The 23,924-nt window shown below is 47.2% G+C and overlaps 1 protein-coding gene across 3 annotated transcripts in view; it reads right to left on the bottom strand.

Moving 5' to 3' along the window:
- LOC140427636 (1,4-alpha-glucan-branching enzyme-like) overlaps positions 1-23,924 on the bottom strand; it is an 885,145-nt gene that overhangs the window by 438,515 nt on the left and 422,706 nt on the right. For all 3 annotated transcript variants that reach the window (XM_072513058.1, XM_072513059.1, XM_072513060.1), the window contains exon 6: positions 4,408-4,498. In XM_072513058.1, the coding sequence (XP_072369159.1) occupies positions 4,408-4,498 (91 nt within the window). The remainder of the gene's footprint in view (positions 1-4,407; positions 4,499-23,924) is intronic.

The following is a 23,924-nucleotide window of genomic DNA, read 5'->3' as shown; positions in this document are numbered from 1 at the left end:
CGGGGAGGATGTGCAGACTCCGCACAGACAGTGACCCAAGCCGGGAATCGAACCTGGGACCCTGGAGCTGTGAAGCAATTGTGCTATCCACAATGCTACCGTGCTGCCCTCGGATGTCCGAGGTAGGTTCTTTACTCAGAGCGTGGTTAGGGTGTGGAATGGACTGCCTGCTGTGATAGTGGAGTCGGACACTTTAGGAACTTTCAAGCGGTTATTGGATAGGCACATGGAGCACACCAGAATGACAGGGAGTGGGATAGCTTGATCTTGGTTTCGGACAAAGCTCGGCACAACATCGAGGGCCGAAGGGCCTGTTCTGTTCTGTTCTATGTTCTACAGGAACAGGGATGTCTTGCTGTAATTTTATATGGCCTTGGTGAGGCCACACCTGGAATATTGTGCAAAGTTTTGGTCTCCTTATCTGAGGAAGGATGTTCTTCCTCTACAGGGAGTTCAATGAAGGTTTACCAGACTGATGGCTGGGCTGATGTGTGAGAGAGATTGAATCGGTTAGGATTGTATTCACTGGAGTTCAGAAGAATGAAGGGGGATCTCAGAAACCTATAAAATCTTAACAGGCCGAGACAGGGTCGATGCAGGAAGGATGTTCCCGAGGGCGCGTGTGTCCAGAACCAGGGGTCACAGTCCTTTTAGGACAGAGATGAGGAGAAATTTATTCACCTAGAGAGTGGTGAGCCTGTGAATTGGTTGTCACAGGAAGTAGCTGAGACCAAAGCTTTGTATGGTTTCAAGAAACAGCACTTAGGGCGAAGATGACCAAAGGATATGGGGGGAAATCGGGATTCGGCTATTGAGTTGGATGATCAGCCATGATCATAATAAATGGCGGAGTAGGCTCGAAAGGCCGATTGGGCTCCTCCTGCTCCTATTTTATGTTTTGATCCTCGGAGTTCCTCAGGTGTACTCATCAAAATACTTACTGCAATCAACAGAATTGTGGAACCATGCCAAGTTAGGTGTAATTAAGATGTGGATCAACAATTATCTAACTTACTGGCAGACCAGGCTTGAGGAACTGACTGGTTTCCTCCTGTTCCTATTCAGTGGGAAGTCTCACCTGAGGAAGGAGCTGCCCTCCAAAAGCTAGTGATTCCAAATAAAGCTGTTGGACTTTACCCTGGTGTTGTAAGACTTCTTACTGTGCTCATTCCAGCCCAGTGCCGGCATCTCCACATCATGTTCCTATACAGCACAGGAAAAGTGAATGGCTTTTCCATGTTCCTGTTGAACAAGTCTTGCATAGGGGAGGCAGGGCGTAGTGGTATTGTCACTGCACTAGTAGTCCAGAGGCCCAGGGTAATGCTCTGGGGACCTGGGTTCAAATCCTGCCACTGCAGATGGTGGAATTTGAACTCAATAAAAATCTGGAATTAAAAGTCCAATGATGACCATGAAACCATTGCCGATTGTTGTAAAAATCCATCTGGTTCAATAATGTCCTTTAGGGAAGGAAATCTGTCATCCTTACCTGGTCTGGCCTACATGTGACTCCCGGTCCACAGCAGTGTGGTCGACTCTTAACTGCCCCCAGGGATAGGCAACAAATGCTGGCACAGCCAGCAACCCCTACACCCCAGGGACAAATTAAAAACATTTCATCGCTGCTTGTGCACAAGATGACTGCTGTATTTGCCGAATATTGGCAATCACTGTATTTCAATGTCTTGGACAAGCATGGGTCTATACATAAAGAAAATATTTTATTATTTGCCCTGAACTATTTAAAGAGTGCCAGCACTTGTGCCCTCAGTATATTTAGTGTATAGGTACCAGCTGATTATTGGAGAAAAAGTGAACAATGCTTGTAATGAATGTAACCTCTTCAAGAAGTATCAGGCCGGGAAACATCACAGAGCAAAGCTTTACCTTGGTATCAAACCACTCAAACGCTCTCTCCAGCAACCAGTTGGAGAAGTACGAAAACATGTAAATAGACTATTGGCTTTTTCTCACCGTTCATGCGGACAGAGAATGAAAAATTCACACCTCTATCACTACACGTTGCTGTAATCCGAGCCTGCAGAGGGGCAGGGGATGCTTATGGGTGTCAGCAAGAATGTAGCATCTTATCACACCTCTCAAAATTGCCTCAAACCCTTCACTGACAATGAATTGCTTTGAAGTGCAATTACTGCTCTTTCTGCCTTTTGGAACACAGCGGGATCTCTCCAGCTGCAACAAGATGCCAGAATTGTAAACTTTACTTTTTAAAATATAAATTAAGAGAACAAAATTCATTTTGTTCCAATTAAGGGGCAATTTAGCGTGGCCAATCCACCTACCCTGCACATCTTTGGGTTGTGGGGGTGAGACCCACGCAGACACGGGGAGAATGTGCAAACTCCACACGGACAGTGACCCAGAGCTGGGATCGAACCTGGGACCTCGGTGCCGTGAGGCAGTAATGCTAACCACTGCGCCACCGTGCTGCCCGTAAACTTTTCTTTTGATGGTGATAATCTGAAGCAGTGGCTGTGCGGCACGGTGGCACAGCGGTTAGCACTGCTGCCTCACAGCAGCGCCAGGAACCCGGGTTCAAATCGGGTGTCTGCACATGCAGTCTGCACGTTCTCCCCGTGTCTGCGTGGGTTTCCTCCGGATGCTCCGGTTTCCTCCCACAGTCCAAAGATGTGCAGGTTAGGTGGATTGGCCATGATAAATTGCTCCTTAGTGTCCAAAAAGGTTGGGTGGGGTGACTGGGTTGCAGGAATTGGGTGGAGGTGTGGGCTTACGCAGGGTACTCTTTCCATGGGCAGGTGCAGACCCGATGGGCCGAGTGGCCTCTTTCTACACTGTAAATTCAATGATAATCCATTATGTTACCCAGGATAGTGAGGGAATTACCAGCTCTTTTTGAAAACAGTGCTATAGGTTTTAAAGGGTCACACACACACCCAGGTCCTGGGTTAGCGTCTCAAGCCCATTAGAACAGAGTAGGGAGTAAATGAAGGCAGTGTGATTGCCATTGTGTATTTGAACATACAGAAGGAATTTGATCAAGTTCCACATAATGGACATCCTTACAAAACTGAAGACTATGGGGTTTATTGGGGTAGCAGCTTTGTGGATCCAAAATTGGTGAAGGGAGAGAAGTAGAGAGTAGTGATGAATTTACAGACTTGGGTTGGGGAAGTATTTCAATACGAGCACAAAGTATAATTTCAAATTTTACAGAGGATGCAAATCTCAGCAACGGCAGGGTGGCAGACTTCAGGGGGACATTAGGGTGCATAAGTCCAAATGTTTGAAGATGGCAAGACCAATTGAGAAAGCTGATAAAAGGATACATGATATACTTGGTTTTATCAATCGAGGCAAAGAGTCCAAAAATAAGGAAATTCTATTCAATGTTCCCAAAATACAGGTTAGATCCTATCTGAACCACTGCGACCATTCTGGGGGCCACACCTCAGGAAAGATGTTGAAGCCTTGGAGAGCGCGCGGAGGAGATTTACTAGAATGGTACCATGGATGAAAGACTCCAGTGAAGTGGGGACATCAGAGAAGTGGCGGTTGATTTGATGGCACAGATAAGATTTGGGGAGACTTGAAAGATGTGGTCAAAAAACATGAAGGGTAAAGTCGATAGGGTGAAAGTGTTTTGGGTTGTGGTGATGGGATAAAGAATCAGAGGACACAAAATTGAGGCAATTAGCCAATGAAACAGATGACATCAGGATTTTTTTTTAATGCAGCGATTATGGTCTGGATTTCACTTCCAGGAAGGGTGGTGAAAACAGATTCAATGTCTCGAGGCTATGGTCCTTAATGTTTGAAGAAACAACTGTTCAACTTTCAACTGACTGGAAATTTTGCAATTTGAAATGAGGCCGAACTACTTAAAAAATGTAAGGTCACCTTTCAAGGTCACCTTTCAAACAAACCACCCTCAGGGGAATGCAACGTCGCAGTTTTATTTTTTATCCCCTCGCATTTAGTGGTCAATAAATTTGCTTTCCTTGACTCAGGAAAACCTTGTTTGATTGGTTCCTCATTGCTCCCAACTCAAATAGCCAAATGCACTCGGGTTTGGAAAAGGTATGTCCTCGTGAAAAAGTAAGTTAAACCTTTGTTGTGACCAAACAAGAAGGGGAATAGAGGGGAGCCAGTTCACCCGTCTTACCTGGTCATGACTTCCATCGCAGAATTTAATAAGTGTCTGAAGTGGAAAAAAATGCAGAATTATAGGGAAAGAACAGGAGTGAACGATTAATTGGTTGGCTCCGTCAAAGAGCTGGTGGGTAAAATAGCCTCAGTCTGTGTTGCATGATTTTATGATGGAAGTCTGTTCAGCATGAAACTTCATCCACTACTTTTGCTGTTTCTAATTTCCCAAACTTTCAGGAAGAATTAGGCTCTTAGAAAGGAGAGGCAGACTGATCATACCTTGAAGCAGCAAAGAAGCTGGTAACTTGATAACCAAAGCTGGCGTAGTAAGCATGCTCCATTATAGCCATCAGCTGGATACAGTTATAACCTGAAAAAGGAGAACAATACAATGCTCTGTATGTGAAGATGGGGTTATTTTGCAACAACCTGCATTTATATAGCACCAAGATAAACTCTTCCACACATCATTAATTATTGTTGGATACCCCTTCTCAGCCTACTGAGCTGTCCATTCAAATACTTTGCTCGTCTCCTTAGTTAACAGGATCGATCATATAACATATAATAATGGGTGGCACAGTGGTTAACACTGCTGCTTTACAGTGCCAGGATCCCAGGTTTGATGCCGGCTCGGGTCACTGTCTGTGTGGAGTCTGCACTTTCTCCCCTTGTCTGCGTGGGTTTTCTCCGGATGTTCCGGTTTCCTCCCACAGCCCCAAAAAGTGCAGGTTAAGTGAATTGGCCATGCTAATATTGCCCAACGGTTAGGAGGGGTTACGGGGATAGGAGCGGCAGTTTGGGACTATCGGAGCAAGAGCCGGTGCAAACTCAATGGGCTGAATGGCCTCCTTCTGCACTTTAAGGTTTCTATGAACATAGCACAGGAGACTGCTTTTGGGCCCATCCAGCATGCACTGGTTGCTTAAAAGAGCTATTTAACTCATCCCCATTCCTTCTCCTCTTTCCCCATAGCCCTGAAAATTTACTTTTTGAATAGCTGAATCTTCTCAACCTGTCATGGAAGCCATCCGCCTCCTAAGGCAATGGTCTACACCACGATGGTCAACAAGGAATCACCTAATGTGGCTCAGGAGCCCCACTCTGGCATGGCAATCTCTGCCGCATTTCTTGCAAAGGTAGACAGTCGGCTGAGAAGGTGCACTATCTGCTGGCCTCTGTTTCTCTATTCCCTCATCTCGCCCCGTCTCTCCCAAAGTCTTTCTAAGCAGCCAACCTCCAGAGGACACAGCCTTCAGCAACCATCTCCCAGTTCTCAAGAGCTAATGTCCGGCATCTTCATATCTCACAGGTGGGTGTCCTTGTAAGAGAGGTATGGACACCCAGGATGTCATGTCCCAGTGTCCAGTTCACCATACAGATAGTCTTTGGGTGTACAGCTGCCTTCCATCTGACAAACATGGTTGATTGAACGCAGAAATCATTAGCTTAACAATGAGTGTATGTTGATAGGATTACATGCTCCAGAACCTCGTTTCGCCATGAGATGCTGATCTTCACAACACCACCAGTTTCACAATTGACCCCTGTAGAATCCCACTTCATGGATACATTAAAGAGCCAAGAGCTGTATCACATTTCAAACAACCTGACCCCCAAATTCTTGCATCAAAAAGAGGAGAATCCCACACTAAAAGGCAGCACGGTAGCACAGTGGTTAACACTGTTGCTTCACAGTCCCTGGTTCAATTCGCGGCTTGGGTCACTGTCTGTGCGGAGTCTGCATGTTCTCCCCGCGTCTGCGTCGGTTTCCTACGGGTGCTCCGGTTTCCTCCCACACGTCCCCCCCAAAAAGACGTGCTGTTAGGTGGATTGGACATTCTGAATTCTCCCTCCGTGTACCTGAACAGGCGCCGGAGTGTGGCGACTAGGGGATTTTCACAGTAACTTCATTGCAGTGTTAATGTAAGCCTACTTGTGACACTAATAAAGATTATTATTATTTTCTATTTCCATCCATTGGCATTTCCATAAATCAGTTAAAGCTTTCAGCGTTGCCTTAATTAAATGTTTAATTATCCTTTGAGTGATTGCCAGAGTTCCTCAGAGATTTTTCAACACGACACAGAAAGGGAAGAAAAGTAAAACTAAAACTTAACATTCAGTACTGGAGCAGGGTGAAAGCATTCCTTTAGCAAGGAGAACCTACTCTCCTTTCAACAGAGAGAAAATGCGGAAACAAGAGATTCAATTTCACTTTACGATTCAAAGCAACATGAAATATGTCAATATTTGGTGGATGCAAATTATTGTAATGAAAAGAGTTTCCTCCTGGGGTTCAAAGAAAACATAAAGCTCTCGAGCCTGGTTCTTGTGGTTAATAGGTCCCCAAGTGTTACAAAAAGATATTTCCTGCAATCATTGTGATCAGTAATTCTCCTTGCAACAATGCAAATATTATTCCGCAATTGCATTTTAATCTCATTTCAGCTCTGTGAGTTAAACAAACATTTCACTTTAGAGAGAATGGAATACAAAAGTTACAGAGAGTAGGGAATAATCCCCATAAGCTTCATTCAACTAAATTGAGTAAAACAGAGGAATTCTGATTTGGCAGAATGGGGGTGTGTTCTAGTGATGAGTACAGGGTCATCTTTTGTTCTGCATGTATGTGGGGATTGGGTGGAATGGCCAAACCTCATCTCACCAAATAATTGCAATCACCCACGGTAGCTACAGATGACTGCTTCGTTCCAGGAATCTAGTTGGGATTGTGTGGTCTTTGGACTAGGTAGATAGGCATTCCCCTCGTTGATCCAGTTCTGGCCAAGCCGACCAAATCCTGCGTTCGACCTGCCCGTCAACCGTCAGTCCAAAGATGTGCAGATTAGGTGGATTGACCATGATCAATGCGTGGGGTTACGGGAATAGGGCAGGGGAGTGGGCCCAGGTAGACTGCTCCTTCCGAGGGTTGGTGCAGACTTGATGGGCCGAATGGTCTCCTTTTGCACTATAGGATTCTATGAAACATTGCTCCATTATAATTTTCCGGATATCATTGGTTTCAATCCTAAAATGAACTGAATACTCCCTGACCAACAACTTTCCCATTTCACTAATCTATCAATGTCACTTGAAATTTATCAATGTTTTCCAATGCCGTCCAGTTTGGCTATCTTCACTCTCACTCCTCTTCCCCCAATGCGTGGAAAAGTTAACAGCGGAGGCACAGAGATCTTAAATAAACTATTTTAAAAAGTTAGGTTGTATGTAAAGTAAAGCAATAAAGGCAGGAAAGTGGAGCCTGGGTTTTGTAAATGATGCCACCTCATTAAAAAGCAAGGATGTGATGTTGAATTTGTACAAGACTTTGCTTCGGCAAATTAGCATTTCAGGCAGTTCGGAGCAGGTTTTTATACTGCAGCCAAGCAAAGAATAACAACAGAAATGACAGGTTATAGATACAAAAACATTTTGTGGAGGTTTTTCCTCACTGAAATAGTGACAGTTATGTGGTAGTGAATTGTGATCTGCAAAATTATGAAACGTTTCAAAAGGATAAGCAGCAAGAGACGTTTTCCCACTGATTGCTGAAACAGCAATGAGGGAAGAAAGGCTGAGGATTATCAGTGGGAAGACAAGGTGTAAAATAAAAGAGTTATACAGCACAGAAGGTCGCCATTCAGCCCACTGGGCCGTTGCTGACATTTGAAAATTTTATCTAATTACTCTCAATCTCCCTGTTCGCTGTCCAAAGTCCTGAAAACAAATCCCCTTCATCCAATACAAAGCTATCACTGAATCTAACTTGCCTTCAGGCAGCACATTCCTGATCATTATAACTTGCGGCAATAAAAAAAAAAATCTCATCTCAGCCTAGGTTCTTTTGCCAGTTATCTGAAAAAAAAAATCTGTGACCTGTTTCCCAATTCTCCAGCCATAGAAAACAGTTTCTCCCCATCTACTCCATCAATATCCCTCATGATACAAAGATCTGTAGAGGGACAGGTAGCATTGAGGAAGCAAGGGGGCTGCAGAAGGACTTGGACAGGCTCGGAGAGTGGGCAATGAAGTGGCAGAATGGATACAATGTGGAAAAGTGTGAGGTTATGCACTTTGGAAGGAGGAATTTAGGTATAGACTATTTTCTAAATGGGGAAATGCTTAGGAAATCAGAAGCACAAAGGGACTTGGGAGTCCTTGTTCACGATTCTCTTAAGGTTAACGTGCAGGTTCAGTCGGCACTTTAGAAGGCAAATGCAATGTTAGCATTCATGTCAAGAGGGCTAGAATACAAGACCAGGGATGTACTTCTGAGGCTGTATAAGGCTCTGGTCAGACCCCATTTGGAGTATTGTGAGCAGTTTTGGGCCCCATATCGAAGGAAGGATGTGCTGGCCTTGGAAAGGGTCCAGAGGAGGTTCACAAGAATGATCCCTGGAATGAAGAACTTGCCGTATGAGGATCGGTTGAGGACTCTGGGTCTGTACTTGTTGTTTAGAAGGATGAGGGGGGGGAATCTTATTGAAATTTACAGTATACTGCGAGGCCTGGGTAGAGTGGACGAGGAGAGGACGTTTCCACTTGTAGGAAAAACTAGAACCAGAATCTCAGACTAAAGGGACGATCCTTTAAAACTGAGATGAGGAGAAATTTTTTCAGCCAGAGGGTGGTGAATCTGTGGAATTCTTTACCGCAGAAGGCTGTGGAGGCCAAACCACTGAGTGTCTTTAAGACAGAGATAAATAGGTTCTTGATTAATAAGGGGATCAGGGGTTATGGGGAGAAGGCAGGAGAATGGGGATGAGAAACATATCAGCCATGATTGAATGGCGGAGCAGACTCGATGGGCCGAGTGGCCTAATTCTGCTCCTATGTCTTATGGTCTTATGATTTTGGACAACTCCATTAAATTCCTCTTAACTTTCGCTGTTGGAAGGAGAGCAGTCCCAGAAAGTCTAGTTAGAATCCGTAGCGTATCAGTAGAATCCGTACAGTGCAGAAGGAGGCCATTCAACCCATCGAGTCTACATCAACCCCCCCAGAAAGAGCACTCCACCTAGGTCCACTCCCACAACCTATCCCTGTGCATTGATGATGGCCAATCCCCCTAACCTGCACATCTTTGAACTGTGGGAGGGAACCGGAGCACCCGGAGGAAACCCATGCAGACACGGGGAGAACGTGCAGACTACACACAGGCCGTCAGCGGGAATCGAACCCGAGTCCCTGGTGCTGTGAAGCAGCAATGCTAACCACTGTGCCACCATGTGCTACACCCCACTGTGCCACATACCTCTCTCATTTCTGGTACCGTTCTACCAATTCAGAGATTTCGCCCAGCTAAATTAAATTCAATTACCCTTGAGTTGGGTAATTAGGACTTTGAAAGCTTTGCGGTAATGGGGAGGCATTGGCATAGTGGTATTGTCACTGGACTAGTAATCCAGAGTTCCAGATATGGCTTCACAGCGCCAGGGTCCCAGGTTTGATTCCTGGCTTGGTTCACTGTCTGTGCAATAAAGATTATTATATTATTATAATGCTCTGGGAACCAGGTTCGAATCCAACCAGGGCAGATGGTGAAATTTGAATTTGATAAAAAGTCTGGAATTAAAAGTCTAATAATCTTAATCTTTATTGTTTAGCTCACTGGGCTAAATCGCTGGCTTTTAAAGCAGACCAAGGCAGGCCAGTAGCACAGTTCAATTCCCGTACCAGCCTCCCCGAACAGGCGCCGGAATGTGGCGACTAGGGGCGTTTCACAGTAACTTCATTGAAGCCTACTCGTGACAATAAGCGATTTTCATTTCATTTCATTTCATTTATTGTCACAAGTAGGCTGACATTAACACCGCGATGAAATTACTGTGAAAAGCCCCCAGTCGCCACACTCCGGCGCCTGTTCGGGCACACAGAGGGAGAATTCAGAATGTCCAATTCACCTAACAGCACGTCTTTCGAGACTTGTGGGAGGAAACCGGAGCACCCGGAGGAAACCCACGCAGACACGGGGAGAACGTGCAGACTCCACACAGACAGTGACTCAAGCCGGGAATCGAATCTGGGACCCTGGCGCTGTGAAGCAACAGTGCTAACCACTGTACTTCCGTGTGGCCCTATTACCATCAAGCTGCGACATCAATATGGTTCAATGAAGAGCAGCACCAGGCTACCTTATACCCCAGGTGACGCAGGACAGAAAATAAATACATATTTATGTCACCAAACTATTCTGTAAAAATATTTGAAATGGACAAGGCTCAATGACTAGCTGTGAATCACAGCAGAGCCTCAATATCAGTACGGAGTCACCCTCTGTGATTGCAGACAATCACATTTCAGCCAAATCCTTTGCATTTCTAAGGCAGAATTCCAGCCCTGGAGACAATCAGTGGGACTCTACGTTCCTGAGACTAAATGTTGATACCGGGATAGGATTCACGGATTTCCACCACAGCAAAATTGGCGCTGCACCTGGACCAATTCAGCGACCGTTGAGGGGCTGGCACCGGCGGCACGTGGCACGCAATCCATTCCAATGAGAAACGGTGCCGGATTCGGCAATTCGCACTCAGGGGGTTGACAAGCTGCAGCCGCATATACACACTTCACTCCCCACACAAACCACCCCGGCAAACAAGATGGCACTGGAGCAAGCCCATCCCGCTAATGGGTCGGCTGGGGCCACAGGGCACCTTGGGGGCTGGCCTCGGGAGACACCCATATGGCCTGTGGCCCTACCTTCGCAGTCAGTGGCATGCGCAGCTACATGGCTGCATTGCAGGCCATGGCAATGGTGTTCTGTGTCCGTTCAACACGATCCCACAACCCACCTTCCGGCCACCCCCCGCTACTCCCCCCTGGCCCTGGCAGAAGCCCCCCCCGGCCAGCGACCACAGTACTTTCCGTACCCCCTCTCTCTCCGTCAGCAGCCACAGCGCCTGTTGCACAATTTTTAAAAGCACAAGTAAACCTCGCCTTCGGGAATGTGCCCCGGTGGAAGCGGAAAATCATGGAGGCCCCAGAGAATACCGGGTCAGGCCCGCTAATGATAATGCCATGGGTGTTTACTATACGTGCGGAGTGGAACGCATTGACGCCAGTGTGTGAAACCAGTGCCCACCATGATTTTGGCGTGAAAACCAATTCTACACCCAACTGTGTTCCCCGGTTTCAGCCTCGGCCAGCAGAGAACCCCACCCAGTGTGTCTGTCTCAGCCCGCTTTGGACAAAGCCAGCTATTTGTGACTTCCAATATCCCAAGGTGGTGGTAATGGCCCAACTATTACCTGCTCCCAAAAACAATGGGCTCCAACTGGGAGTCGTCATTAGTTACCCGAAACCATACTATCACAAGACCGAGACTTAAAATGTCCGAATTTGAATTAATACACTGCTGGAAATGATCTCCAGTCGGTGTTTGAACTCTGAAGGAAACGGTAACTCCAGACAACAGCCTGCAGTGTCCATCTTCTTCCCATTGAACAGGTAGCAGCAGAAGGAGCTCTGTTGAGGTACAATAGCGGAACTGTGAATTACTGGAACGCTAGAACTGGTGCCTTCAAGCCTATTTCAACCCGACATGCCTGCCCCCATTGTGGGAGTCCCACCTCTGGAAAGAAGATCATCCTGCAACAGTCAACCTCCCTCTGAAGGGACATTCCATTAGACTTGTGCTTCACCCCTTTCTTTCCCTCATCCCTCTTTTATTGAACGAGGGCAGAAGGGGTTTGGTATCTGTGTGAAATAAACCAACCCTTCTATTTTATCTTGAGTTTGCTGCGTGGAGATTGGGACACGCCAAATTTTAGGGTTTGGGGAAGCCCATCCCCAGTAAAAAAGGGGAAAATTAAAAAATCAAAAACACCTTTCTGCTTACAGACGGGTAGTGAGAGGAGAAATGCAGGCTGTTTCAATTAACCCCTCCACATGTCCTAAAAATGATGGGCTGGATTCTCCGATTTTGAGGCTATGTCCAGACACCGGTGTGGGAATGGTGGCATTTTACGACCCAACATTCGGCGCAAAATGACCACCGATCCTCCGTTTGGCTGGGGGCTAGCAGCTGAGCAGCGTAGCGCACCGGCTCTAGCTGTCGATAAGGCCCGGAGAATTGCCGGGTCTGTGGCTGCGGACATGCGCATGGCGGTGGCCTGCAAAATATTGCCCCCCCCTTTGACCGGCTCGCGAGCCCCGGACACCCCCCAACAGTGCCCCCAGCCCCTGACAAAGACCCCTGCCTGCGGATCGGCCCTCCCCCGACTGTGGTGGCGCTGGACTGAGTCCGCAGCCGCCACACCGAGTTCCCGACGAGTATGACCATGAGAGACCCACGCCGTCGGGAACTCGGCCAGTTGGGGGCGGATCACCGGGGGGGGGGGGGGGGGGGCCTCAAGCAACGCCCCGAGGCCGTCGATATGGCGTGCGGCGTACTCCTAGAGTATGTCGATTTGGAGGGGGCGCAGCATCGCAAAATCGGCGCCGCCCCCGATTTCGTCGGAAACGGGGATTCTCCAACTGATTGCCGAACACAATTTTGGCGTCCGACCCGATGTGTCTACCGGTGAAGCTACAAAACTGGACTATTAACATGCCAAACAGTGGAAACAGCGTGTGATAAACAGAGCTAAGTGACACCACAATCAACGGGTCAAAACCAAGCTCTGCAGCCCTGCCACACACAATTCTGAATGATGGTGGACAAATAAACAACTAACAGGGGGAAACGACTTCAGAAATATCCCCATCCTCATCATTGGGGAAACACAGCACATGAGACTAAAACCACCTTCAGCCAGCAGTGTGAACTGCATGAAGAGGCAATTAGGAAGGCAAATGGTATGTTGGCTTTCATTGTGAGAGGACTTGAGTTCAGAAGTAGAGATGTCTTACTACAGTTATACAGGGTCCTTGGTGAGACCATAACTGGGGTATTGTGAGCTGTTTTGGTCGCCCTACCTAAGAAAGGATACGATCAACATTGAGGGAGAGCAGCGGAGGTTCACAATGCTGATACCGGGGTTGGTGGGACTGTCCTTTGAGGAGAGATTGGTTTGACTGGGCCTGTATTCACTGGAGTTTAGGAGAGGAGATTGGATTGAAACGTATCAAATTCTAACAGGGTGGGACAGGCTAGATGCAGGGAGGATGATTTCCCTGGTTGGGGAATCGAGAAAAAGGGGACAGTCTCAGAATACGGGGTAGACCTTTTAGGACGGAGATGTGGCAAAATGTATTCACTCAAAAAAGGTAGTGAACCTGTGAAATTTACTGCCACAGAAGGCTGTGAAGGCCAAATGGCTGAATGTATTAAAGAAAGATAGATCATTTTTAGATTTTAATGGCCTTGGGGGTACGGGGAGAAAACGGGAATATGACATTGAGATCGAGGACCAGCCATGATCACATTGAATGGCGGAGCAGTCTCGAAGGGCCGAATGGCCTACTCCTGTTTCTGGTTTCCATGATCCCCCTCGGCCTCCACGTTGTATCAGGAAACAGCTGAAAGCTCTGGATTCTGGAAAGGCAATGGATACTAACAACATCTCAGAAATAGTACTGTAGACTTGCACCCCAGAACTTTCCGCACCCCTAGCCAAGCTGTTCCAGTACAGCTACAACACCGGCATCTATCCGGCAATGTGGAAATTGCCCAGGTGTGTTCTGTCCACAAAAAGCAGGACAAATCCGACCCAGCCACTTACCGCCCGATCAGTCTACTCTCCATCATCAACAAAGTGACGGAAGGAGTCATCAACAGTGCGAGCAAGTCTTACTCAGCAGTAACCTGCTCACGGACTCTGAGTTTGGATTGAGCCAGGGCCACTTGGCTCTTGACCTTACATAGAACATAGAACAATACAGCGCAGTACAGGCCCTTCGGCCCACGATGTTGCACCGAAACAAAAGCCATCTAACCTACACTATGCCATTATCATCCATATGTTTATCCAATAAACTTTTAAATGCCCTCAATGTTGGCGAGTTCACTACTATAGAACATAGAACCTTATTACAACCTTGATTCAAATATTGATTAAAGAGCTGAACTTGAGAGGTGGTGAATGACTGCCCTTGACATCAAGGCAACATTTGACTGAGTGTGTCACCAAGGAGCCGCAGCAAAACTGAAATCAATGGTTCGTGTCATACCTAGCACCAAGGTTGATAATTTTGATTTTTGGAGGTCAATCATCTCAGCTCCAGGACATCACAGTCGGAGTTTCTCAGGGTAGTGTCCTAGGCCCAACCATCTTCAGCTCCTTCATCAATGACCTCCCTTCCATCATAAGGTCAGAAGTGGGGAGGTTTGCTGATGACTGCAGTGTTCAATACCATTCGCAACTCATCAGATATTGAAGCAGTCTGTGTCCATATGCAACAAAACCTGGGTAACATCCAGGCTTGGGTTGAAAAGCGGCAAGTAACATTCGTGCCAGGTCATGACCATCTCAAATAAAGGGTAACATGACGATATCCCCTTGACATTCAATGGCATTATCATTGAATCCCCCGCTGTCCACATCCTGGGGGGAGTCACCAGTGACGGGAAACTGAACTGGAATAGCCATATAAATACTGTGGCTACAAGAAGTGAGGAGGGATTGGCAATTCTGCTGGGATTAACTCACCTTCTGACTCCCCGGAGCCTGTCCACCACTTGCAGGGCACAAATCAGGAGTGTAATGGAATACTCTCCACTTGCTTGGAGGAGTGCGGCTCCGACAACACTCAAGACGCTCGACAATATACGAGACACGGCAATCTGCTTGAGCAACACCCGCTCCAGCCAGCACCGAGCGGGAAGTGGCAGCGGTGTAAACCGTTTACAAGATGCACTGCAGCAATTTATCAACAGCTCTTTCCAAACCTGTGACCTCTATCACCGAGAAGGACAAGGGCAGCAGACGCAAGGGAACATCATCACCTGCAAGTTCCCCTCCAAGCCACACACCATTCAGATTCGGAACTGCATTGCTGTTCTTTCATTGTTGCGGGATCAAACTCCCTTTGTAACAGCACTGTGGGCACATGTGTGTGCAGCTCACGTAGGCAGCTCACCATCACCTTCTCACGGCCAGTTTCAGATGAGCATCAAAGTCTGCCCTTGCTAACAACAGTCGGGTCCAATAAAAGAATTAAGAAAATAGAGAACTAAAAATGAAACTGATAAAGAGTTTGAGGCAAAATAAGATAAAAGAATGCAAGGGAATGATAGGAAATTGAGAGAGCGTGGAGCGTTCTGGTTGGAATGCTCATTCTTAGATAGGCAAACAGCAAAGTGGCCCCTGCTGTGCTTTAGTTCCTATGATTCACCAACCACATGAGAACACTGCCGAATCTTTCTTGCCCCATTCATTCAAACAATTTAACACGCTTTAGAAAACAATGTGTGTATTCCAAGTTGACTGCCAGGTTGTTGGCAGAGTTGACGTATTACCTTTTCTTGACTGTCCAACCTTTCTGTGAGGTATAAAAGAAACGCACTGAGACTGCATGAACGTTTAGCAACTTGACATGTTTCGGGGAAATATTGAATCAACGATCGTTTCTTTAATCCGTACCATCGAAACAATGTTCCGGTTGTCCATCCTACTGTGAATCCTGCCGTCTCCAAGGCTTTGTACATCAGCCTGCAGCGCTTCAGGAATTTACAGCTTTTTAATAAAAAAAATCTATCTACACATTATTAAACCCATTAACTGCTTCTGTATGACAAGAGGCAGCTTTATCTGACTTCACTTTCATCTCTTCCCTCCCTAAAACCTTACCTTTCTGCTTAGTTCTATAAAGGGATCCTTTTTAATCCTCGGTTGGCAGTTCTGAAGAGACAATACCTGAAATATTAACCTGTCGGCAAAGTGCAAGACAGAAATTCGTATGCAGTATGCCTTTTGTGACCTCAGGACATACAAAGTGCTGTCGAGCCAAATGCAGTCCATTTCGAAGTGGGTCATTGTCGCGATGCGGGTAATGCAGCAGCCAATTTATACAGACAAGTAAGAACGGTCGTAGGAATCTTTTGGATAACGTTAGTTGAAGGATACATATTGGTGAGGACACCACGGAGAACTCTACTGTTCTTCAAACTCATGCCACGGAATCTTTTCTAATGTCCGTGTAGGGGCAGACCGGCATCTAGAGAGCACCCCCTACGACACTCCCTCTGGAGCAGAGCTTGAAGCCACAATCCTCTGACTCAAAGGTGAGTGTATAATCCAGATGCGCAGGTTCCAAGACCAGAATCTGCAATGTCTATCTGCCCACAGCAAGGCGGGGGCATTATTCCAAATTGTCCATGGCCTCACCTCGACATGTAAAGTGGAGTCACTGAAATAATGTAGGCAACATGGCAGCCACCCTGTGTACAGCAAGCTCCCACACACAGAACATGTGTTCATGACCAGATGGCCTATTTTAGTATTGTTGATAAGAGTAGATATTGGCCATGGCACCAGGGAGTGTCCCTCTGCTCTCCATCTGGATGGCACGATAGCACAGTAGTTAGCACCATTTCTTCAGAGCCAGGGTCCCGGGTTCGATTCCCGGCTTGGATCACTGTCAGTGTGGAGTCTGCAGGTTCTCCCCGTGGGTTTCCTCCGGATGCTCCGGTTTCCTCCCACAGGTCCCGAAAGCTTGTTCAGTGAATTGGACATTCTGAATTCTCCTTCTGTGTACCCGAACAGGCGGCGGAATGTGGCGACTAGGGGCTTTTTCACAGTAACTTCATTGCTGTGTTAATGTAAGCCTGCTTGTGACAATAAAGATTATTATTATATCTCTGAAAATTCCCTCAGCCCACAAGGATTCCATTCCAATTTCTTTGCGCTGTTTAATATTCTGGCCTTTTGAAGCATCCCTGGTTTTTAGCACTCTGCCATTGGCTGTGTGCTTCTCGCCGCCTGGGCCCAAAGCTTCGAACATCCTTTCCCCAAACATCTCCACTTCTCTCCTTTCCTTTAAGTCTCTCCTTAAAACCTATTTCCTGGATCTAGCTAATGATCACCTTGTCCAATATCTCCTTGGGTGATTTGGTGTCTGATAACAGTTAAGCACGTTGTAAAAAAAATACAGTAACCACAGAGGGCAGCCAACAAAACATTCTGTTTTCAAGTAGCACTTGCCACATTCAAAATCACTTCCCAGTCCGTGGAAGTCGGCTACTGTTACATAAGCAAGAAGCACGGGAGCTAATTTCAACAAGCATAAAAGAAATGAATTTCTTCTGTCCGAGTCTCGACAGCTGAGGTTTAAACCCACTGAACCCCAGCATGGCGGCTGGGCTGAATTACGAGATAATGTGCGGCATTCCTTCTTGTTCTACATTCCTTTTTCAAACACGTGGAGCTCCTGCACGGCCAGCACGAGCTGCCAGCAGAAGGAACTACAAAAAGACAAATCTCTATTCACATGGGCTGAACAAATCCTTCCAATTGAACAGGCCTGTGGGGGACACGTTCCGATTCTCCTGAGTCCACAAGAATGACGCTGACGGGCAGAACACACAAAAACTGTAATTCTGCTGCCGGGGGTGGATTTATTGATTAAATAAAAAGCAATAGAAGAAAGTTAATTTTACGTTTAATGGTCTACTTTATCTTCAACCTTTTGAATGATTACAAATTTAGTTCCTGCCTCTTGGAGCTTTCAAGCACTGTCTTCCTTTTAAACTCGGCCACTTTCGACATTGAACGATTTCTCCAAGGACACTGACAGTGACCTAATAATAATGAAGGCTTTGCGTTATCCCCACGCAGAAACACTGCAGTTACTTTGATGGTCAATTTAACATCCACATTTTCAACATTCATCATTAGAAAACGCATTTTAAAAAATTCATTCTTGGAATCGCTGGTCGGGCCAGCATTTATTGCCCTTCCCCAATTGCCCTTGGGGAGGTGGTGGTTAGCTGTTTCTTGAACTACTGCAGTCCAACAGTGCTTTAAGGGAGAGAGTTCCACGACTTTGACCTGGCGACAGTGAAGGAAAGGCATTATAGTGTGGGGCTTGGAGGGGAACTTGCAGGTGATGGGGTTCCCATGTGTCTGCTACCCCTGTCTTTCTAGCTGGTAGAGGTTGTGGGTTCCGAAGGTGCTGCTGTAGGAACCTTGGAGAGTTGCTGCAGTGTATCGTGTAGATGGTGCACACGGCTACTACTGTGCGTCAGTGGTGAAGATAGTGAGTGTTTAAGGTGATGAATAGGGTGTGAATCAAGTGGACAGCTTTGTGTCGAGCTTCCTGTGTGTTGCTGGAGCTGCACTCATCCAGTCACGTCCGCGCAAGTGGAGAGTATTGAATCAGACGTCTGACTTGTGCCCCGGAGTAAATCACCACAGAATTCCCAGTCTCGGATTCAGTGATGATAACGCCATTGAATGTCAAGGGAAGGTGATTAGATTTTCTCTTTTTGGAGATGGCTGTGACCCAGCGCTTGCCAGGCAGGAATGTTCTGGTCACTTTGCCCAAACTTCAATTTACTCCATGCAGGCGCACGAACTGCTTCACTATATCAGACGCTGCCTCTGAATGGCACTGAACACTATAGTCACCACCGCTGATGGCCTTATGTTGAAGAGAAGCTGCTGAAAATACCTAGGACACTACCTTTGAGGCACTTTTACAGCAACGTTCTGGGATTGAGAAGATTGGACTCCAAAAATCACAACCATCTTCCTTTGCGCCAGGTATGACTCCAACCAGTGCAGAGCTTGACAGCCACAAATCCCACCCACTTCAATTTTGCTCAGGCTCCTTCTTGCCACATGCACCAACTTTTACCTCACCCTGTGCACCACCACTCGCTCACCCTTAGCCAAGCTGTTGCAGTACAGCTACATTACTGAGTAAAGGCTGCCTTGGCTAATGCCAGGTCGTTTGACTTGGGGGAGTCCCTGTGGAGTTAATGTGTTTGCAGCCAGGAGAGTTCATTCGTTTTCAGCTTGAGTAAATTATGTCATGCTGGGGGGATCTAAGGTATCGCCTGGTCGGATGGGGAGTGAGGAACACTGGGGTCGAATAGTTGTAAAACTCCCGCAACACCTTGATCATCCAAAAACAATTCCGCAGGACTGAGTCCTGACTTCCAAAGCAAATCCTTTATGCCCAGCTCAAGGAAGGTTTCCTTGATTTCTCAGAGGAAAGTGTGGATTTTATACCTCAGTTCGTAAACTCTGCCAAGCGCCCGATCCCTTGACAGCCAACGTATCTCTGTGTGGAACAATAAATGAGCGTGCTGGGCCCCCATATAGAACCTCGAAAAGTCTGGTATTGAGTACGCTGTGTTTAATGAAATTTACGACTTTCACAATTTCTTTCAATGCCACTTCAGATTGGATGGAATTCCTTTCCTTGCCAACACATCACTGTGAATAAAACAAAGATGCCAAATAATGTCCTGACTAGCTGTACCCTTCATCCCTATTATAAATCCAATGCTTTTCCCAGTCATGTTGAGCTATAATATGCAAATCTCGGACTCATCTTTACTTCCTCGTAGTCTGATGTCATTAAACATCAGACCGTTGTAACATCCACGCATGTAGTGTTTAAACATAATCTGTGTTTGACACTGACACAATCTGTCTGAATGTAATTTAGATTTCATTTTAAATTACAAAATTACGTTGATTTCCATTTACATTGTTTGGAACTAATAGTCAAGCATTCTATGGCTTTGTGCCCTTCCGTCCTGTTCAGAGTATTAATGAACAATGCACGTCACAAACACTTGGCCCAGAGCAAACTTCAGCTCTTTTTACTTCTTAGAACGGGCTCCCCTGAGCTCTTCCCGTGGTGCCAGTGAAGACAAGACGCAATGTAAGGGTCCCCATGTTTAAACCTTGCTTTAAGGTGCAATTCCTTTATTTCTTGTTCTGCTGCATTCCAAACTTTATTTTTAAAACAAGAACCCCCCCCCCCCCCCGGTACAGTGCATTTTGGCATGGTCTAGTGATGTCACATTTTGATGGACTTGGCTAGCAGCCAATCAACTCCATTGAAATCCCAGGACTTGGAAAATACTTGGTGCGGATTGGTCCAGAAGGCTCCTTCTTGTGTGACTCTGTCTGTGTGGGTTTTGGTTTGATCTGAGCTCAGGAACTGAGCAGAACTCTGTTAAATATCTTTCCCGGAAAGGGTGGAACTCTCTCTCGCATATCTCACTGAGGGTTCACTCCAGGTAAACAAGCAGCCAGTGTTTACTCTCTATGAAGCTGGTGAGCATTTAAAGCTTGCAGACAAGCTTGTGGGGGGATGGGGGGTACTTTCCATTTCCTCTCTCTTTAAGGTGACTAGATCACTCTATCTCCCATGGCAAACTCAGGTCAACACAAGTTAAAGTGTCTCCATAGAGGGGAGCCCGCTGCCCGAGAATCTGGTGTGAAGGTTACAGCCAGAAGATACAAACCAACTCGTGGTTTCGACACTCTGCGTCCCAAGGAGATAGCCGATTACAAAGACTACAACCTCAGCACAAGGACATTCATCTCACGCCCTTTTAATCCCCATTATTTTGATCCATCCTACTGTACGTCTGTGGGTAGAGGGACGGTGAAGGGACGGAATTAGATTAGCAGACCATTGTTGTATTATTGTATTATCACCATTACATAACATCGAGGGCCGAAGGGCCTGTACAGCGCTGTAATGTTCTATATTGACATGTTTACCTCTGCACTTGTTATAAATGTGTTTTATTGACAAATCTGGGGCGAGATTCTCCGGCCCCCCGCCGGGTCGGAGAATCGCCGGGGGCTGGCGTGAATCCCGCCCCCGCCGGTTGCCGAAGTCTCCGGCACCGGAGATTCGGTGGGGGCAGAAATCGCGCCGCGCCGGTTGGTGGGCCCCCCTGCGCGATTCTCCGACCCGGATGGGCCGAAGTCCCGCCGCTAAAATGCCTGTCCCGCCGGTGTAGATTAAACCACCTACCTTACCGGCGGGACAAGGCGGCGCGGGCGGGCTCCGGGGTCCGGGAGGGGGGCGCGAGGCGATCTGGCCCCAGGGGGTGCCCCCACGGTGGCTTGGCCTGCGATCGGGGCCCACCGATCCGCGGGTGGGCCTGTGCCGTGGGGGCACACTTTCCCTTCTGCCTCCGCCACGGTCTCCACCATGGCGGAGGCAGAAGAGATTCCCTCCACTGCGCATGCGCGGGAATGTCGTCAGGGGCCGCTGACGCTCCCACGCATGCGCCGCCCGGAGATGTCATTTCCGCGCCAGCTGGCGGGGCACCAAAGGCCTTTTCCGCCAGCTGGCGGGGTGGAAATTCGTCCAGCGCCGGCCTAGCCCCTTAAGGTTGGGGCTCATTCTGGGGTCGGTGGGACCTCTACAAACGGGATGGTCTGCACCTGGACCAGAGGGGTACCAATATTCTGGGGGGGAAATTTGCTAATGCTCTTCGGGAGGGTTTGAACTAGTTCAGCAGGGGCTTGGGAACCTGAATTGTAGCTCCAGTATACAGGAGGTTGAGAGTAGTGAGGTCATGAGTAGGGTTTCAAAGTTGCAGGAGTGTACCGGCAGGCAGGAAGGTGGTTTAAAGTGTGTCTTCTTCAATGCCAGGAGCATCCGGAATAAGGTGGGTGAACTTGTGGCATGGGTTGGTACCTGGGACTTCGATGTTGTGGCCATTTCGGAGACATGGATAGAGCAGGGACAGGAATGGTTGCTGCAGGTGCCGGGATTTAGATACTTCAGTAAGCTCAGGGAAGGTGGTAAAAGAGGGGGAGGGGTGGCATTGTTCGTCAAGGACAGTATTACGGTGGCAGAAAGGACGTTTGATGAGGACTCGTCTACTGAGGTAGTATGGGCTGAGGTTAGAAACAGGAAAGGAGAGGTCACCCTGTTCGGGGTTTTCTATAGGCCTCCGAAAAGTTCCAGAGATGTAGAGGAGAGGATTGCAAAGATCATTCTGGATAGGAGCGAGAGCAACAGGGTAGTTGTAATGGGGGATTTTAACTTTCGAAATATTGACTGGAAACGCTATAGTTCGAGTAAATTAGATGGGTCCGTTTTTGTCCAATGTGTGCAGGAGGGTTTCCTGACACAGTTTGTAGATAGGCCAACGAGAGGCGAGGTCATATTAGATTTGGTACTGGGTAATGAACCAGGACAGGTGTTAGATTTGGAGGTAGGTGAGCACTTTGGTGATAGTGACCACAATTCGATTACGTTTACTTTAGTGATGGAAAGGGATAGGTATATACCGCAGGACAAGAGTTATATCTGGGGAAAAGGCAATTATGATGCGATGAGGCAAGACTTAGGATGGAGAGGAAAACTGCAGGGGATGGGCACAATGGAAATGTGGAGCTTGTTCAAGGAACAGCTACTGCATGTCCTTGATAAGTATGTATCTGTCAGGCTGGGAGGAAGTGGTCGAGTGAGGGAACCGTGGTTTACTAAAGCAGTCGAAACACTTGTCAAGAGGAAGAAGGAGACTTATGTAAAGATGAGACATGAAGGTTCAGTTAGGACGCTCAAGAGTTACACGTTAGCTAGGAAGGACCTAAAGAGAGAGCTAAGAAGAGCCAGGAGGGGACAAGAGAAGTCTTTGGCAGGTAGGATCAAGGATAACCCAAAAGCTTTCTATAGATATGTCAGGAATAAACGAGTGACTAGGGTAAGAGTAGGGCCAGTCAAGGACAGTAGTGGGAAGTTGTGCTTGGAGTCCGAGGAGATAGGAGAGGTGCTAAATGAATATTTTTCGTCAGTATTCACACAGGAAAAAGACAATGTTGTCGAGAATACGGAGATTCAGGCTACTAGACTAGAAGGGCTTGAGGATCTGTTTTGGGGCCACTGCTGTTTGTCATTTTTATAAATGACCTGGAGGAAGGCGTAGAAGGATGGGTGAGTAAATTTGCAGATGACACTAAAGTCGGTGCAGTTGTGGAAGGATGTTACAAGTTACAGAGGGACATAGATAAGCTGCAGCGCTGGGCTGAGAGGTGGCAAATGGAGTTGAATGCAGAAAAGTGTGAGGTGATTCATTTTGGAAGGAATAACAGGAAGACTGAGAACTGGGCTAATGGCAAGATTCTTGGCAGTGTGGATGAGCAGAGAGATCTCGGTGTCCATGTACATAGATCCCTGAAAGTTGCCACCCAGGTTGAGAGGGTTAAGAAGGCGTACGGTGGGTTAGCTTTTATTGGTAGAGGGATTGAGTTTAGGAACCATGAGGTCATGTTGCAGCTATACAACACTCTGGTGCGGCCACATTTGGAATATTGCGTGCAATTCTGGTCGCCGCATTATAGGAAGGATGTGGAAGCATTGGAAAGGGTGCAGAGGAGATTTACCAGAATGTTGCCTGGTATGGAGGGAAGATCTTATGAGGAAAGGCTGAGGGACTTGAGGCTGTTTTCGTTAGAGAGAAGAAGGTTAAGAGGTGACTTAATTGAGGCATACAAGATGATCAGAGGATTGGATAGGGTGGACAGTGAGAGCCTTTTTCCTCGGATGGTGATGTCTAGCACGAGGGGACATAGCTTTAAATTGAGGGGAGATAGATATAAGACAGATGTCAGAGGTAGGTTCTTTACTCAGAGAGTAGTAAGGGCGTGGAATGCCCTGCCTGCAACAGTAGTGGACTTGCCAACACTAAGGGCATTCAAATGGTCATTGGATAGACATATGGAGGATAAGGGAATAGTGTAGATGGGCTTTAGAGTTGTTTCATAGGTTGGCGCAACATCGAGGGCCGAAGGGCCTGTACTGCGCTGTAATGTTCTATGTTCTAGTCAATCTCTCCTCATATGACAATCCCGCCATCCCTGGAATTGGCCTGGTAATCCTTCGCTGCACACCCTTGGGTTACAGGGATAGGGTGGAAGTGAGGG

Source organism: Scyliorhinus torazame, chromosome 8 (assembly GCF_047496885.1).
Source record: "Scyliorhinus torazame isolate Kashiwa2021f chromosome 8, sScyTor2.1, whole genome shotgun sequence".
Lineage (NCBI taxonomy): Eukaryota > Metazoa > Chordata > Chondrichthyes > Carcharhiniformes > Scyliorhinidae > Scyliorhinus > Scyliorhinus torazame.
The sequence above is the reverse complement of the archived record's forward strand: the minus strand, read 5'-3'. Positions and strand labels throughout refer to the sequence as shown.